The 15875-nt window shown below is 42.9% G+C and overlaps 2 protein-coding genes across 5 annotated transcripts in view; one reads left to right on the top strand and one right to left on the bottom strand.

Moving 5' to 3' along the window:
* Snu (ABC-type transporter snustorr) overlaps window positions 1-7960 on the top strand; it is a 35174-nt gene extending 27214 nt beyond the window's left edge. Inside the window, exons 4-15 of one of the 2 annotated variants that reach the window (XM_076308186.1) lie at window positions 384-698; window positions 979-1086; window positions 2753-2846; window positions 4089-4256; window positions 4483-4620; window positions 4758-4906; window positions 4978-5185; window positions 5259-5436; window positions 5528-5714; window positions 5792-6057; window positions 6190-6276; window positions 6406-7960. In XM_076308186.1, the coding sequence (XP_076164301.1) occupies window positions 384-698; window positions 979-1086; window positions 2753-2846; window positions 4089-4256; window positions 4483-4620; window positions 4758-4906; window positions 4978-5185; window positions 5259-5436; window positions 5528-5714; window positions 5792-6057; window positions 6190-6276; window positions 6406-6620 (2113 nt within the window). In that variant the 3' untranslated portion in view covers window positions 6621-7960. The remainder of the gene's footprint in view (window positions 1-383; window positions 699-978; window positions 1087-2752; window positions 2847-4088; window positions 4257-4482; window positions 4621-4757; window positions 4907-4977; window positions 5186-5258; window positions 5437-5527; window positions 5715-5791; window positions 6058-6189; window positions 6277-6405) is intronic. The other variant, XM_076308187.1, reaches the window with a different exon arrangement.
* Window positions 3950-10016, bottom strand: LOC143145136 (retinol-binding protein pinta). Of its 3 annotated transcripts, XM_076308189.1 has the most exons (6): window positions 10002-10016; window positions 9608-9869; window positions 9356-9515; window positions 8918-9023; window positions 8433-8802; window positions 3950-4321 (listed from the first exon to the last, which is right to left on the bottom strand). In XM_076308189.1, exons 2-6 carry the CDS (start codon window positions 9759-9761, stop codon window positions 4230-4232), a joined length of 882 nt encoding a protein of 293 aa, XP_076164304.1. In that variant the 5' UTR covers window positions 9762-9869; window positions 10002-10016; the 3' UTR covers window positions 3950-4229. The 3 variants fall into 3 exon arrangements, with proteins under 3 accessions (XP_076164304.1, XP_076164303.1, XP_076164305.1); XM_076308188.1 differs by lacking the exon at window positions 10002-10016 and having other exon boundaries at window positions 9608-9969; XM_076308190.1 differs by lacking the exons at window positions 3950-4321; window positions 10002-10016 and adding an exon at window positions 7095-8196 and having other exon boundaries at window positions 9608-9967.
* Window positions 10017-15875: the final 5859 nt, after the last annotated feature.

The following is a 15875-nucleotide window of genomic DNA, read 5'->3' on the forward strand; positions in this document are numbered from 1 at the left end:
AAAAAGAAACCGTTCCACGTTACGATGCACGATAAACCGAGAGGAATTATTTTGCTCGATCGAGGTAGAGAAATATTCAAAGTTTTTACTCGAGTTCCACGTTTCCGGGATATAACTAATTCCATTGTTTTTGTTAGATAATCACACGGGTCGTTGTTATCGAGTATGAATCGTTTATGTTGAAAAGGAACGCGATCACGCGCGCGGACAGTCGCCTGAGAAATGAACGTTTTCCTAGGCAAATAGAGGAACGCAAGCGCAGCCATCTCCAGAAGCGATAGTATTTAAAATAATTCGAGATCCTTGAGAATATATTTGGAGAAAACTATATTCATTTCGTCTCACGTTGGAATTTACACTCTCGAAATTTCTGTTTCGACCAGATACGGACTGCTCGGCGCGAGTGGATGCGGCAAAACGACTTTGCTCTCCTGCATCGTGGGTCGGAGGCGATTAAACTCGGGCGAGATCTGGGTTCTCGGTGGCAAACCAGGCACAAAGGGGTCCGGTGTTCCGGGTAAAAGGGTCGGCTACATGCCGCAGGAGATAGCCCTCTACGGGGAGTTTACGATTCGCGAGACGATGATGTACTTCGGCTGGATATTCGGTATGGGCACCGCAGAGATCGCTGACCGGCTGCGATTTCTCTTGCAGTTCCTGGACCTGCCGTCGCAGAATCGATTGGTGAAGAATCTCAGGTACAACCGAAAAGATCCATTCCTAGGTTAACCCAATACCTTGTTCCGTTCGAATAGAACCTTGTTAGGTATTCGAATAAAATGTTCCGATGCCCCGGAGTTAAAAGAGCATTCCATCCCATTGAGGGCACTTGACTTTTAATTTCGTCCGTCCTTTCCTTTCGCGTTATCGCGACACTTTGGAGTTTACGACTCGGTTTCGAAATTGAAAATCCACAGTGAAAATTGTGGCGAAATCTCGACCAGTTCTCTGACAGAATTCTCGTTTCGTTGGTTGCAGCGGTGGTCAACAGCGACGCGTGTCCTTCGCAGTCGCCCTGATGCACGATCCCGAACTACTGATCCTCGACGAGCCAACCGTGGGTGTAGACCCCTTGCTACGACAAAGGTAAGTTCCAACGAAGACGATCCAAACGTGCGAAAAAATCTCGAGACGTCACAATCGGAAGGTCCACCTATACCAAACATTCCTCCCGTAGAACCAGTTTCCGATTTGGTTCGGACTTTCACCTGGACAATCAAACTTCCTCCATTCGTACATCGGGCTACCGCGTATTTTAACGAGAATTGTTTTAGACTTCCACGGTGCATCTTCGAGGTAACTTTGGTCGTTGTTCGAAGGTCCGTTTGCAAAAATGATACTTGGCTCGCGTTACAAAGATAATTTATTAGAAATTATTAAGAAGGGATCGTTACCACCGCGCGAAATCGAGCGTATACCAGTCGGTAAACGAGAAACGTTCCGTTCGAGAGTCTTACATTGTTGGAAGTAAAACACGCGGTTTATTTAAGGAGCCATAAGCACGACGGGCGAATAAGAGGTTTCGAAATTGCTGTAAAATCGGTTTCATCGGCTTCTAACTATCTCTTCGGGGCGTTCGCGCGAATGAAATTCGTATTATGAAATTACGGGGCTGCGCGCGCGACCGCTTTTCAATTACACGGAGAGAGGAATGTTGAAAAGCACGACTCGGTTCAGCGTTTTATCGTATATCCAGCTCTCGGCTAGGAATGTCCGCGATTTACATTTCCACTTATCGGGCTCCCGGTCGTTTACGACGCCCGATAAATTTCCTTTTCACTATCGCCATCGATGATCGTCGCTCCCAGCGAGGATGCGTGTAATTTACAATGGACTCGCTTTCGAATTAGTCGCGACACGAGAGAGGGGAGAGAGAGAGAGAGAGAGAGAGAGAGAGAAAGAGTGGTGGTGGTTGTGTTATCATCGGCCAAGGTGGAACGTTGGAAAACGTCGTCTTGGCGGTTGTCTTAACCTACTTCGGTCAGTGTGTGACGTGGCTCGATAAAAATTTCGCAAGCGATACATCGAGCCGTATAATGGGCTTAATAACATCGATTCCGATTGGAAAAATCTCTGCTCGAATTAGGGTTTACAGGATGTGTACATCGCGTCTTTCTTAATTACGTTTAAAGTAGAGGAGATACCAACATTCGATTAGATTTTTCGTAAAGATCAGTGTCGCACCGAGAAGAACTTGAAATCTCTTTTGTTTCGCAACGAAGAACGTCGTCGGTGTCGAGAGAATCGTCGAAACCGTTTCGTCTGGTATTTTTACTGGAAAGTCAAACGACGACCAAGAGGAGGCCTAATTAGTCGCGAGAAAGTTCGCAACGCGATTATGCTCGCTCCGAAGCGAATAGAGCCGCTTCCTTGGGTCATTGCGCGCGTGCATACGGCTTCTCGCGATCGCCGGTATTTACGAGCCGCTCGTGTTTCGCGCTAGTTTCGCTAAATTAAAGTATCAGCGTCCAAGAACGGCCGTGTGGGAAATTTATGGTTGTATCGAAAATCGTTTCCCGATTTTTCTCGGAAAACTTCCATCGATTCTCCTCGTCCCTCGATAAAAGAGAAAAATATTCCTCGAAGGAAGTAATTTAAATATCGAGGTAACAACGATCGCGTAAAATTATACACGGTCTATTTATTCGAATTATTGTAGTCTCGAGGCTGACCGATGATCGAAGCCAACGAGTATTTCGATGTTCGATATTCTTTTTTCGACGCGATTCAGTGTTGCCTTTTTATGTTACAGCATCTGGAACCACTTGGTCCAAATCACCAAAGACGGCAACAAAACCGTCATCATAACCACGCACTATATCGAAGAGGCCCGACAGGCGCACACGGTAGGGTAATCGTTACGTAAATCCGACGCGAGTACGAATATTCGGCGCGCAATATCGGTGCATACGTGAGAATACAAATCGCGAGTGCAACCGAAAGCGTCGTCGAATGCAAAACGGGACGTCTAATGCAACGTGGGCCAGAATTCGCAAATATGGCGTGCCGAAAATAATTCATTTCGATCGTACACACTATTTCACCGACCATGATCACCCTTTCGAGAATACTCGCCGATATACATATATATGTTTCGAACGCGAGAAGTTTTGCAAAAGTCGAAGAAATCGCCGCACAAATTAGTTATTTGTACGGAACCGATCGACCAGAAATGGAACCGACTGGATTATTTTTCCATCTGTTGCAACATCTTTGTTAGTACTCTTCGTCCCGAAAGATTTCGCAATGTTGCACGTTGAATGGAAAAGGTTGGAGAGTCGACGGACGACCTCGAGCGTCGCCACGATGACTCGGACGATTCGGGCTCGTAATCTGTTACTCGTTCGTTTCGACCGATTCACTTCGAAATTACGTAGCAGGCGAATCACGAGCCTATTTGTTTCCCGGCGTGCGTTGATTGCGGTTCTTACGCTCCTGATATCGTCCAAGCGGACAATTTTACCGTCGTAGCTTGCACGCGGCTTGTCTCGTTATCGGAAACGAGACGTTTCCACGAGAACGCGACCTCCTGGTCTCGTTTCGAGAGAATCCAGGTCTCCGGCGATAGAAAAAATCGCACGGTTCGTAGAAAAATGTCTACGTCCATCTACGAGACGTAATTCGCTTTTTTGCGGGAATAATAAAGAGTCGATGGTTTTTTTTCGATACGGCGGGGAAAAAGAAAGAAACGTACGCGTACACCTCGCTTCGAGGAGGAGAAGGAAAATGTTTTAGATCGTGTTTTCAAGGTTCCCGGATAGGGAGAAAAAACGATCATCTATGGAACAGCGGACGCCGCTCGGTGATAGGCGAGGGTCGCGAAACACGCGATTAATTTCATCGACGAGATTCATCGATGCTGCTTTTTAGCGCCAAGTATCTCTCCGTCTACGAAAATTCACCCTTGGGGAAAAAAGTAACTGGCAAACTTTTTCTAATAATTTTTATTATTTCTTTGTCAATTTTCACGGAACAATGTATCGAAATAGCTTCCGTGCATCCTCACTGGTTAAACGCATCCTCTCGCGTTAAGGAATTTTAACGAGGATTCGTAGACAGCGGTGAAAGCGTACATTTTCCGTCTACAGATCGGTTTGATGAGGAGCGGACGCTTGTTGGCCGAGGAATCTCCCAGAGCTCTCCTGGCGATATACAACTGTCCATCCCTCGAAGATGTTTTCTTAAAATTGTCGAGGAAACAGGGCCAGCACGCTCAACCACCCACAGAATTAAACATCTCGCATAACATCAGTCTGGTAAGAGACCGATAACTTCTGTTTCCTATCCACGTTGAAAGACATATTTCGGGCTGTACAAGTGTCTGTAAAAAGAGAAGAAACCAGAGTAAACGTAATTCCGGTTTCCAACCTACTGAAACCTAGTTTCGCTCTTGAGTTCCTTAGTTTAACTCGGATAGTCTGTACATAGCCTCTAAGGGGTTTCGAAACACCCTGAACGAGGCATAACTTAAAACGTATGAAGCAGGCTTCCTTGAACTGGGGCAAGAAGAACGAACCCGTGTACGTAACCGAGGAATCTGGCGTTGTGGGGCTAAACTTCCACCAGAGTAAAGAGGTTCTCATTCACGACACGACGAACGGAGTTGGAAACCACTGTGACGTAAGTGACGAGATACTCACGAATAAATTCGCGAGTAGTTCGGTTGAATAGTTTTCGCGCTTATTCCGCAAGCGCGAGGACCTCTGGTCCCGAAAGATTACTGGCCCCTGTATCGCGTGCACCTTGTTACATCACAGATGAACGGAAAGCCGATTCCAGGAGCGAAGAGCTCGACACTGGAGTGCAACAATTGCGGAAGCTTCTCGGACTGTTACAAGATAACCAGTACGGGAAAAATGAGGGCGCTTCTGCAGAAGAACTTTCTGCGTATGTGGAGGAACGTTGGGTAAGTATTGTTGGTCGAGAGGAAAGAAAGCAATAACCAAAAGATAACGGAAACTCGTCTACCGCGCGCAGAGTGATGCTCTTCATCTTCGCGCTACCAGTGATGCAAGTGATCCTCTTCTGTCTGGCGATCGGTAGGGATCCAACGGGACTGAAACTGGCGATAGTGAACCACGAGATGGCCTACGAAAACTTCTCCTGTCCCGTGTCGAAGGATTGCGACTTCTCGCATCTGAGTTGTCGATACCTGAAATTTCTGGACAACGAAACGATGATCAAAGTAAGCTGATTGAACCGTGGTTAGGTCCAGCTTCGCCGGGGAACGATTTCTAAAAATTCTTACCGTTTTCCAGGAGTATTACCAAGATCTTGACACGGCGATGGACGCTGTGCGGAAAGGGGATGTCTGGGGAACGCTCTACTTCACGGAGAACTTCACGGACGCCCTCGTCGCGAGAATGGCACTAGGGAGAGAGGCTGACGACGAAACTTTAGATCAGAGCGAGATCAGAGTCTGGTTGGATATGTCCAGTGAGTCTAAATTTGTCACCTCTCGATAAATTTACCCATTTCGTCCGAGATCTTACTCGTGCACGATCTTACGCCTCGTTCGTCCTTACAGATCAGCAGATTGGTCTCATGCTAGCTAGAAACCTTCAGTATTCGTACAGAGACTTTGCCAAAGATCTTTTGTCAGCCTGCGACCAAAACACCAAACTGGCCGACGTTCCGATACAGTTCAAGGATCCGATCTACGGCACCAACGAGCCCAGTTTCACCGACTTTGTGGCACCAGGAGTGATCTTGACGTGAGTGGAACAGTTTGGTTAGTCGGTCGCGCATCATGGCTACAGAACGCGGTACGGAACTATTTGGATTCTTTCAGCATTGTCTTCTTCTTGGCGGTGGCCCTCACCTCGTCCGTTCTAATCATCGAGAGGATGGAGGGTCTCTTGGACAGAAGCTGGGTCGCAGGTGTCACGCCGGGGGAGATCCTCTTCTCTCACGTGATCACCCAGTTCGTGGTGATGTGCGGTCAAACCGCGCTGGTGCTGATCTTCATGATCCTTGTGTTCGGTGTCGAGTGCAAGGGAGACATCGGCTGGGTGATCGTGCTGACGATTCTCCAAGGACTCTGCGGCATGTGCTTCGGTAAGCGATCTTTAAAGAAGAAAGAAGGGTCGATGCGAACTAATCTTAGTTTGCCCTAGCGTAGCCTTGTCGGGCTCCTTTGTCCCTTTCGATAGCTTGTAAATCGTGACACACGTTACTCGGTACTTGTAGGATTCGTGATTTCGGCGATCTGCGAACTCGAGAGGAATGCAATCCAGCTGGCTCTGGGCAGTTTTTATCCCACGCTTCTATTGAGCGGTAGGTATACAAAGTACACGTATGGAAGGAATAATCGTTATCCCTGATGGAATTGCGCGAAACTCCGTTAACAAGGGGAGGAGCGCGGAACATTCAAGTTTGAAATTAATTTCTCGTTTCTGTCGGTAGGCGTGATCTGGCCGGTGGAAGGTATGCCGACGGTTCTGCGGTATATATCCCAAGGTCTTCCATTGACGATGGCCACGACGTCGCTGCGTTCGATGCTCACCCGGGGTTGGAGTATCTCGGAATTGGACGTTTACAACGGCTTCATCTCGACCATCGTCTGGATAGTCGTGTTCCTCACGATAAGTATACTGGTGCTCAAGTTCAAACGGGGATAGAGAAATCGAGTCGGGTGGCCGTTGCTTCGTTGCAAATCGGTTGTAGCCGCCGCGCGAATGTAAGAAGGAAAGGATAGAAACACAGGTTGCCTCGGCTCGAATTCGATCACGATCGGCCATCGGGACGGAGAACTCGAAGCGAGGAGGTGGAATCGCTTCGACGACTTCCTCGAGAGGATCTCGTTAACGCCTTCCGTGCGTAGACCTCCAGACATGTGATGCTCCTTTGTGCGCTTAATGTGACCGTTGTGTGTGTGCGAATGAGAAACGCGTGAATGATTGTGCCGGATACATCCGATCCTTAGAAGAGATCTTCTTCTTTTCTTCTCTTCTCTTTCATTGTTTTCTTACCTTTTCTTTTTTTTTTTCTTCTTTTTAGTCGAAAGTCTGTAATTTAACGAGATAACGAAATAACGAGTATCCTCGGGGACACGTTTCACCCCGTACACGCACCATTCTCCGGGAAAAGTACTCGTCGTCGTCTCGTTTATCACCGAGCTCTCGTTCCGTGGATAAGGAATTTCTCTAAACAGGGATACTATTAGTTACCGACCGTCGTCCGCTGGTAAGCAGGGAATCCATTCGTTACCGACCGCTGGAGCACCTCGAGGCACCTCCTTCGAGAGTCTCGTGTATATTTTCTATTTAACGATACGGAAACCGCGACAGACGAGACGTTTGTACTTTGTATCCGGTACAATGTGCCCCGGCAAATTCGTCCCGAATGTAAATGGGATCGCGAGTAGTAAGTTGTTAAGTTAACGAGTAGTTGATTAGCCGTAGGACGGTCTTACTTGCCCATGACTTAAGTGTACGTTGTATTTAAATTGTAACGATCGCAAAAACAAGACGATGGGTAAACGACGCGCGCTGTACGATTTTTCTTTGTTTCGCTCGCATTGGCAAAACAGAGAGAGAGAGAGAGAGAGAGAGAGAGAGAGAGAGAGAGAGAGAGAGAGAGAGAGAGAGAGAGAGAGAATGTGTACCGAACGTGGAAATGAATTCCATTAAATTAGAAAAATATCGTAACGTCGGGGAGTGTGGGAAATTTGGTGAAAGAAGCGAGGATACGATTGAAATATTATCACGCGTGTAGTGTGCAATACGATTCTAGGACACGGACATGTACCATATTGTAGTATATAAACAATCATAGCCGTTATGTTTTATACACTATCGATGTTTCCGCATTACTTGTGCCCGAAGAAAGGTTCGAAATTGTACGATATTTTTACTTTATGTTTTCTAGTTGAATTTTATCTCTCGACGTCTTAATAAAAAAGATTCTGTAAAGGATAATATATCTCGAAAGAATATACACGAGAGACAACGAGACAGGAGCACAGTGACTACTTTCATTTTCCTTATATTTTTCTCTATAAAAGCTAATACAAAAATATACAAAACAGTTGGCTGTCCATTGCGTAAGATTCGCCGTAACTTTTCAAACGTCTCCGTACGCCGATGCTCGTTATCGCGAATTAGAATCAATCTAGTTACTTAATCAATGTCAACTTGTACTTTTCCTCCTCGGTGAACCATTCTTTGTTATTCTCCACGATGCGCTTCCAATACTCTGTAAGCCAATTAAACCCGTAGAATGAATAATCGTCTCCACCCACGTGCAACTATTCGTATCTTATTAATCCTCTCTAAACCCTGTTGTTTTTCTCTCTTAAAGAATACCTGGTACGCGACCGAAGATTATTCGAAACGCGAAATGAAACTTTTCACAAAATAAATTCACAGGTATGGGATCTTCGAGTCGAAAGGGATTACAGAGGATCGAGGTAGTTTGCAAAGATAACGTACCGCTCAGTTCTTTCACGGTTCCATCGGTGCCGCCATACTCTTCGGGTAGAATGTCGATCGGCAGAGTTTCCTCCAATTTCAGTTTACCGCGCGCGTAAACGTGCACCCGATTCTTCAGTTTCGAGTTCATGAAGCTTCTGAAGATGTTCAGCACAACGTTCACGAATCTCTGCGCGTTGATGAAGTTCAACGAGTGAATCCGGACGGGATAACAGCCTTGCCACGCGTGAACCAAACTCTTGATCACGCTCGGCGACAATTGAATCACGTGCTCGTACGTCATGCCTCCGATGTCCAAGATCGCCGTGATACCGTGAACGGTCACCATTTCGTGCTCCTTCAATGCCAAGTCCAAGGTCATCAGTGCGGCCTGACGCAAAAGGTGCAAGTTTTAGCGTTTCGAGTATATTACGATATCGAGTTTCGTCGATTCGTAATTGTAATTCACGCGTCAGGGTTGGCGAATCGTTCGATCGAATACTCACCTTCAGCATGTCCGACATTGTATGTCTGGAAGGTGTGTGCGCGGCGGCGCGTATTATCACGACCATTCTTCCCTCGTTGTCCAACTTCTTCAGAGGCAAGAGTATCCTAAAAAGAAATATTCTACCGGTACATTGGAGTAGCGACAATACGTATCGCGGTATTGGCATACGAGAGTCAGTCAGGATACTTGTCACGTTGAAACTGACGTTGCATCGATATTCGTTTATTTGCAAACAGTCCGGCGGCTTATCTGTCACCGATACGTTATCAGCGTCAACGTGATCTTGTGCCTGCGAGAAAATAGCCAAGTCGAAAACGTGACCGCGGACCATAGCCAATGATCAATGCAATAATTATTCGGTTGGCGTATCGGCTGGACAGCGTGTGCGTTTTTCCAACACACGGAAACGAGAGAGAGAGAGAGATAGAATCGTTACCCAATTTCAAAGAGTTCCTGCAACTGCGGCAGACAAGGATCCCTGTTGCTGTACCATTCCGGCATGTTCGTCCTTTGCTTGTAATAGTTGTACAGCTTGCACTTTGCTTTACCGACGTTGAACTTACTCGCGCGCAGGAAACGTAACATGGAGAAATCGTCTGCGAAAACAAAGACACATTCATAATTGTTTAGCAAGAAATACAAGTAGAGTAAATTATCCCTCTCGGGTCTCGTTCGAACTCGTAAGTACCAATTGGCGCGCATAGATCATCGTTTCCCGTAACGTAATCGCGAAGCTCGGCGATTTTAATAGCTCTAATATCGTCGGTTTCGTTCAAATTCGCCGCTACGTAGGCCTTCTCTTCCGCCGAGAGCAGGCAGACGTATTCCTCTAATGTCGACATTGTCGATGGAACTCTCGCTTATCGTCACTCGTCATCCACAAACAAATATATTACGGATCGACTCGATTTCCGCGTCCCGCTTTACATTTTTATCAATGGTCGAACAATCTGGAAACAACCTAATTAAAAAAAAATACTCTAAACAAGCTGCTGCTGCTGCTGCTGCTGCTGCTGCTACTACTTCGCGATCCACCAACATCGAACGTCAGTAAGAATCTAAAAGATCTACGGCGCGCGTACCGAACATACGTCAGAGACATCTCTGGGAAGATGGGCGAGATTCGTAGCCATGAATTTCTCGTGCGGTGAACTTTGAACCTCGACTACGCGTCTGGCAAACATCTTTTCAACCGCTCGATGGAAGAAACCATTCTCCATCCTTTCTCGACTTTTCTCCACTACCTATACTACCTCCACTACCTCTCTAACGAATACATTATCAATTAAGATTATATGCGCGCACATGTACAACACACAACATATTTTCACAAATTATGTACTTGTTGTAACAATAGTGGTAAAGTTCCAAAATCTACAAAGACTTTTTAGTAAACGTTCGAAAAGTCATTTAAATTTTCTGCCAAACTCTTAGTAACAGCGTTCGAACAAAATATCCTAGAGTAGGAACCACCTTCAATAACGAGTCTACAAGGAAGTGTATTACGGATTGATGTTAGGTTTTGTTAACGTTCACAGTTTAATTATAATATTAGGATGATCTAGAAGAACGTAAGAGTAGAGTTTGTAGTAAGATAGTTTCAGATCTTTCTCCTACGGACCACCATCAAATATATACACCAGTTCTACGGTCTGTACGCACTTATTTTACATCTACTCAAACAGAATGTTCGTTAACTTTAACTTGAAAGCTTTCTATGACAGACAGAACAGGTCCGATGCTCATTATCTCAACAGATAAAAAGGTGCTACTTATATTCAGCCGGCACTGCCATCTGCGCCCAAACGGTCAAGTTTCTAAACGAACAGATCGGTATCTCCATCCTCGAGACCTTATCATTCTCAACGATACACCTTAATCGGGCAGCACGTCACGGACTAACTTTCGGTTTTATTAATGCTTAACTTTAATTATAATAATACGACCACTTAAAACAGTGTAATACTAAAGCATGTACCGAAATAGTTGTATCGCTGACGATGTAACGTTATCGATATTCTCTTCGATATTTCGCCTTCATTGTTGGATAATATGAACTTGCATTGTTCAGCAAATACATCTGACAACATTCAAGAACAAATTTAAAACGATTTTTTACCTCTTTAGTTATCATCAATTCTCGGAGGTAACAATTCTTTCCGTCCTTACACAATCTGTCTGTTTCGATATAATATAGAGCTACTAACTCTTCTTTCGGTTCTCCTGAAAACGTCCGCTCGTAGCAGGAACATAGAATATTAGTGGAGGTACTCTACGTACGAGACAGAAAGAGGGAGAGAGAGAGAGAGAGAGAGACGGACAGTAGGACATTGGGTGAGAAAGATCAGCAATGAGTGAGACAACAAAACATAATTTCTATACTCCCGATATCAGTCGCTGGTAACAGATACATAGAATAATCAAGCAGGTTGCTCGAATGTCTCAAACATGGCGGAAAGGGAGGCAGATATTAATTTCGCAAGCTTACACCATACACTTACCCTTTGCCACTTGTAGAGGGACTTGACAAATTCTAAAAGTTGATAGTATTTGAGGTGGCGTTTAGCTCATAAAAAATTAAGCTGGTAAATTGTTCGTCACGTTGGCAAGTAGAGCAATCATTTGCGCTGCGAACAATAAGAGAAATATTAACATAGAACGATTTTTAACGAAATCACAACCATTTTACCAACCCCCTGCTTTTTCAGCCCTTGCGTTTCGTTCGTTACTCGGGCACCGTAGCAACCTAGAATTCAGACAGCCACAACTTTGTTAATACTGAACGCAGACTATTGTTGCGGAAGTCAAATTAGAGCTTGAATCTTCCGCTTTCTTTGCACTATGGCCCATTTTATGGTTGACTACACTAGAGTAGCGAAGTCGCCACTTGAACAGGGTGCTGTCAAGTAATAAAAGTTGCAAGTATTCGAGGTGACGTTTAGCCCGTGAAAAATTATGTTGTTAAATTGTTAGTAACAGTATCCGATAGGGCTATTATTTGCGCTTCGAATGTGCCCAGAAACATTGAAATCGGCCGATTTTTAACGAAATTATAGCCATTTTACGAACCCCCTGCATTTTCGGTTGTTGCGTTTCCTTCGTTTGTGGCGCCATCTATGGCTGCTCGGCCAAGTTTGTCGTGGAGTGATTCGTAATTGGTTCGATAGATGACAGGTAAAGGACTATATTCGCTTTTTTGCAGCATTAAATCGTTTTTTAGCATGAATAGACATGTAATTGGAGAATTTGGAGCGTTAAGAATATATCTGAAATATAAATCCAACAGCCCAAAAGCACAGTTTATTAATTATTCATAGTGTTTCCAACAAAGGCTTGCAAAATCGTCCATAAAAATTATTTTGTTGCACGTATTATAGAAGGGCGCCATCTGCGGCTGTTAGGCCAAGTTTGTTGAGGAATGATTCTGATATGCGTCGCCAGATGCCGACTCAAGTACTTTATTCGCTGTTTATCAGTTTTAATCGCTTTGCAACATTAATAAACATGTAATTGGAGTACTTGAAACGCTAAGAATGAATCGATTAGTGTATCGAATCACTATCTCTCTTATTAATACTTTACTTTTAAATCACATCACCAACAATGCTGTATTTTATAAACATTTTAAAAATTCGGACTATATATTGTTGATTGACATAAATACACCTTTTACATATGTCAATAACAAATGACTAGTATAAATACATCGATCGATTCAACCTGAGTTTCTAAAGTAAAATGATTATATGTTTGTTTATGTAACAATACTATTTAAACCTGTTAGAATATGCATGGTGCTGTCGTTTAGTGACATAGACTGACATTATGGCCCGACAAACTTGGCCTAGTAGCCACAGATGGCGCTACTCTTATTATACGTGCAACAAAATCATTTGATTAAACAATTTTGCAAGCCGTTGTTGGAAATTCTCCGAATCTTGTATAAATTGATACAAGGTATAACAGGTTGGGAAACCTGAATTCCCGTCATTTAAGACGTGTATTTTATTTTCGTATATATTTTGCCTACATACAGACCATTTATAAAAATAATCGATAGTAAATTCGCATTTATAGTAATCGATAGTCTTCTCGATTCTGTGTCCGATGTGTTGCATAATTTGAATACCTATTAGTCCGGAATTCAACAATATTCCAAAACTAATTCACGGAAATTCTTGGAAAATATGATATCTTCTGTGAGTGAACAAATTTCGCAAAATTTCCCAGAAATAATAGCACACTTTTACTAATGCGCGACATTTCAATACCAGCAAGGAGTATTAAAGGTAATCGAGTATAGGTAATAGAGGAATGCAAATGATTCTGACATCGTGTATTTTTAATGAAACTTTGCTTTTATCGAAACGTCTTATATTACAATTATAAATCTAATTTGTAAAACTTATTATTTCAAATACCAAGAGAGCTGAGGTTGTATTCCAGTCTGGACTTTTACGGATATCGAGTAAATTGCTAAGAATTAAATAAATATATACATTAAACAAATATTTATTTCCATGTATGGAAACTTTATGTATATAAGAAACATGTTAGTAACGATCCTTCACTTCCTGACTGTATCGAAATTAATTTCTGAAGTTAATTATTAATTTGTAATGCATTAGTGAGATACATAAAAAAACATTCACATTCGAAATACACCGGAATATTAATAACACAATTCGCTTCAGAATAAAAAATGATTGAAATTGTCGGTCCCCACAGATTTTGCAATATTTTGATATTTATTTATCATAACTCTTAACAATAATCGTAGGATCATTGTTTAAACAATTATCAACAATGTCCTAGTATAAATAATGGTTTAAAAGCCATCAATTTCCTGAAATATTCGCTTAAATCGAACAAATAAAATCGAAGTAACGGTAAGTCACCTTCTGGAGGGTATAAATAGAACCGCTGCCTGCCTAAAATTTCATTCGCCCGGGAGCCTCCGAGGCGGGCGGAGCTCCTTCTCTGGTGCACGTGGAACCTCCGGTCGAGAGTGGCCCGACGCCGACCTCCGCGAAGGAAGTGCGTGTAAATGGAGATCTATGTAACTCCAATACATTTCAATAAATTCATTAAGTAAAACATAACTAGCATTTTTTTTTTTCCCCACTTTATTTCCACTCCCCTACTCCAAGAATTTCTAACTTTGGCTAAAATTTTTCCGAAAATTCTCAGAAATGACGTCATTTTCCAGAAATTCCGAAAATTCAAAGAAATGACGTCATTTCCAAGAAATTTGGGAAATTCTCAGAAATGACGTCATTTTCAAGAAGTGGCACGATAGGAATACCTCCTCGCACATCATGTTCTCCTGATACCAAAGTCCCGAAATCGGCGAAAAATTTCAGCCAAAGTACAGAAATTCGTTTAAAGTTCGCGCCTCGGGGAAATTCTCAGAAATGACGTCATTTCCAAGAAGTGGCACGATAGGAATACCTCCTCGCACATCATGTTCTCCTGATACCAAAGTCCCGAAATCGGCGAAAAATTTCAGCCAAAGTACAGAAATTCGTTTAAAGTTCGCGCCTCAGGGAAATTCTTGGAAACGACGTCATTTCCAAGAAGTGGCACGATAGGAATACCTCCTCGCACATCATGTTCTCCTGATACCAAAGTCCCGAAATCAGCGAAAAATTTTAGCCAAAATACAGAAACTCGTTCAAAATTTGAGCCTCGAGGAAATTCGTGGAAATGACGTTAATTTCCAAGAAATTTGGAAAATTCTCAGAAATGACGTCATTTCCAAGAAATTTGGAAAATTCTCAGAAATGACGTCATTTCCAAGAATTTCCACCGCCGCTCCCCCGGAACCCCATCGGGGGTCCGCGGCTTTTCCGCCCTTCTCCGCGGTGGGCCACCCTGACCATGGGGGTCGAGGTCCCCCAGAGGAGTAGCTCCGTCCGCCGCGGAGCATCCCGGGCGAATGAAATTTTCGGCAGCCGGAGGTTCTATTTATACCCTCGAGAAGGTGACTTACCGTTACTTCGATTTTATTTGTACGATTTAAAAGGATATTTCAAGAAATTAATGGCGTTTAAGTTAATATTTATACTAGGACATTGTTAATAATTGTTTAAACAATGGTCCTACGATGGTTGTTAATAATTATGATAAATAAACATCAAGATATGACGAAATCTGTGAAAGCGAACAATTTCGGTGAATGTTTGTTCATTTCCACGATTGTTACTAACATTTATGCATGTTTCCAATATTGATCGAACAATGTACATCTTATTTATGCATTAAAAATGATCGATTCGCCTACAGCAATTAATTTTGATCGAGCTTCGAGGTATAAACGTGTTTCTTAATGTTTCAAAGCATGGAAAGTAACAATTGTTTATTAAATACATTCATTTAACATTTGTTTAATTCTTATAATTTACACATTACTCGTAAAAGTGGCATTTTTTACTCAAAAGCGGCGAAATTCAATTAATTGCTTTTCTAAATAGAAAAATCTTCGCGATAATCAATATGTGTAGCCTTGACAATGTCGGTTGCACTACAATTAAAACTTTCCATCGCGAACGAAGAAAAGTGATTAATTATGCTTCGTCTACTTTTTAGGAAAAAGAACAACTTCTACGCATATTGTGTAAATTACAATAACTAAACAAATATTAAATTAATGTACCAAATAGCCAATTATTACCTTTTATGCTTTAAAACTTTACGAAACACGTTTTTACTTCGAATCTCGATTAAAATCAATTTTTAGAAGTTACTTATTCGTTTGTAATTCATAAATAGAATGCACATTGTTCGATTAATATTGGGAACATGCGTAAATGTTAATAACAATCGCGGAAATGAACGCACATTCACCGAAACCGTTTGCCTTCGCAGATTTTACAATATCTTGACGTTTATTTATCATAATTATTAAGAACTGTCGTAGAACCGTAGATTAAACGATTGTTAACAATGTCCTAGTA

This window comes from Ptiloglossa arizonensis, chromosome 4, assembly GCF_051014685.1.
Source record: "Ptiloglossa arizonensis isolate GNS036 chromosome 4, iyPtiAriz1_principal, whole genome shotgun sequence".
Taxonomy (NCBI): Eukaryota; Metazoa; Arthropoda; class Insecta; order Hymenoptera; family Colletidae; genus Ptiloglossa; species Ptiloglossa arizonensis.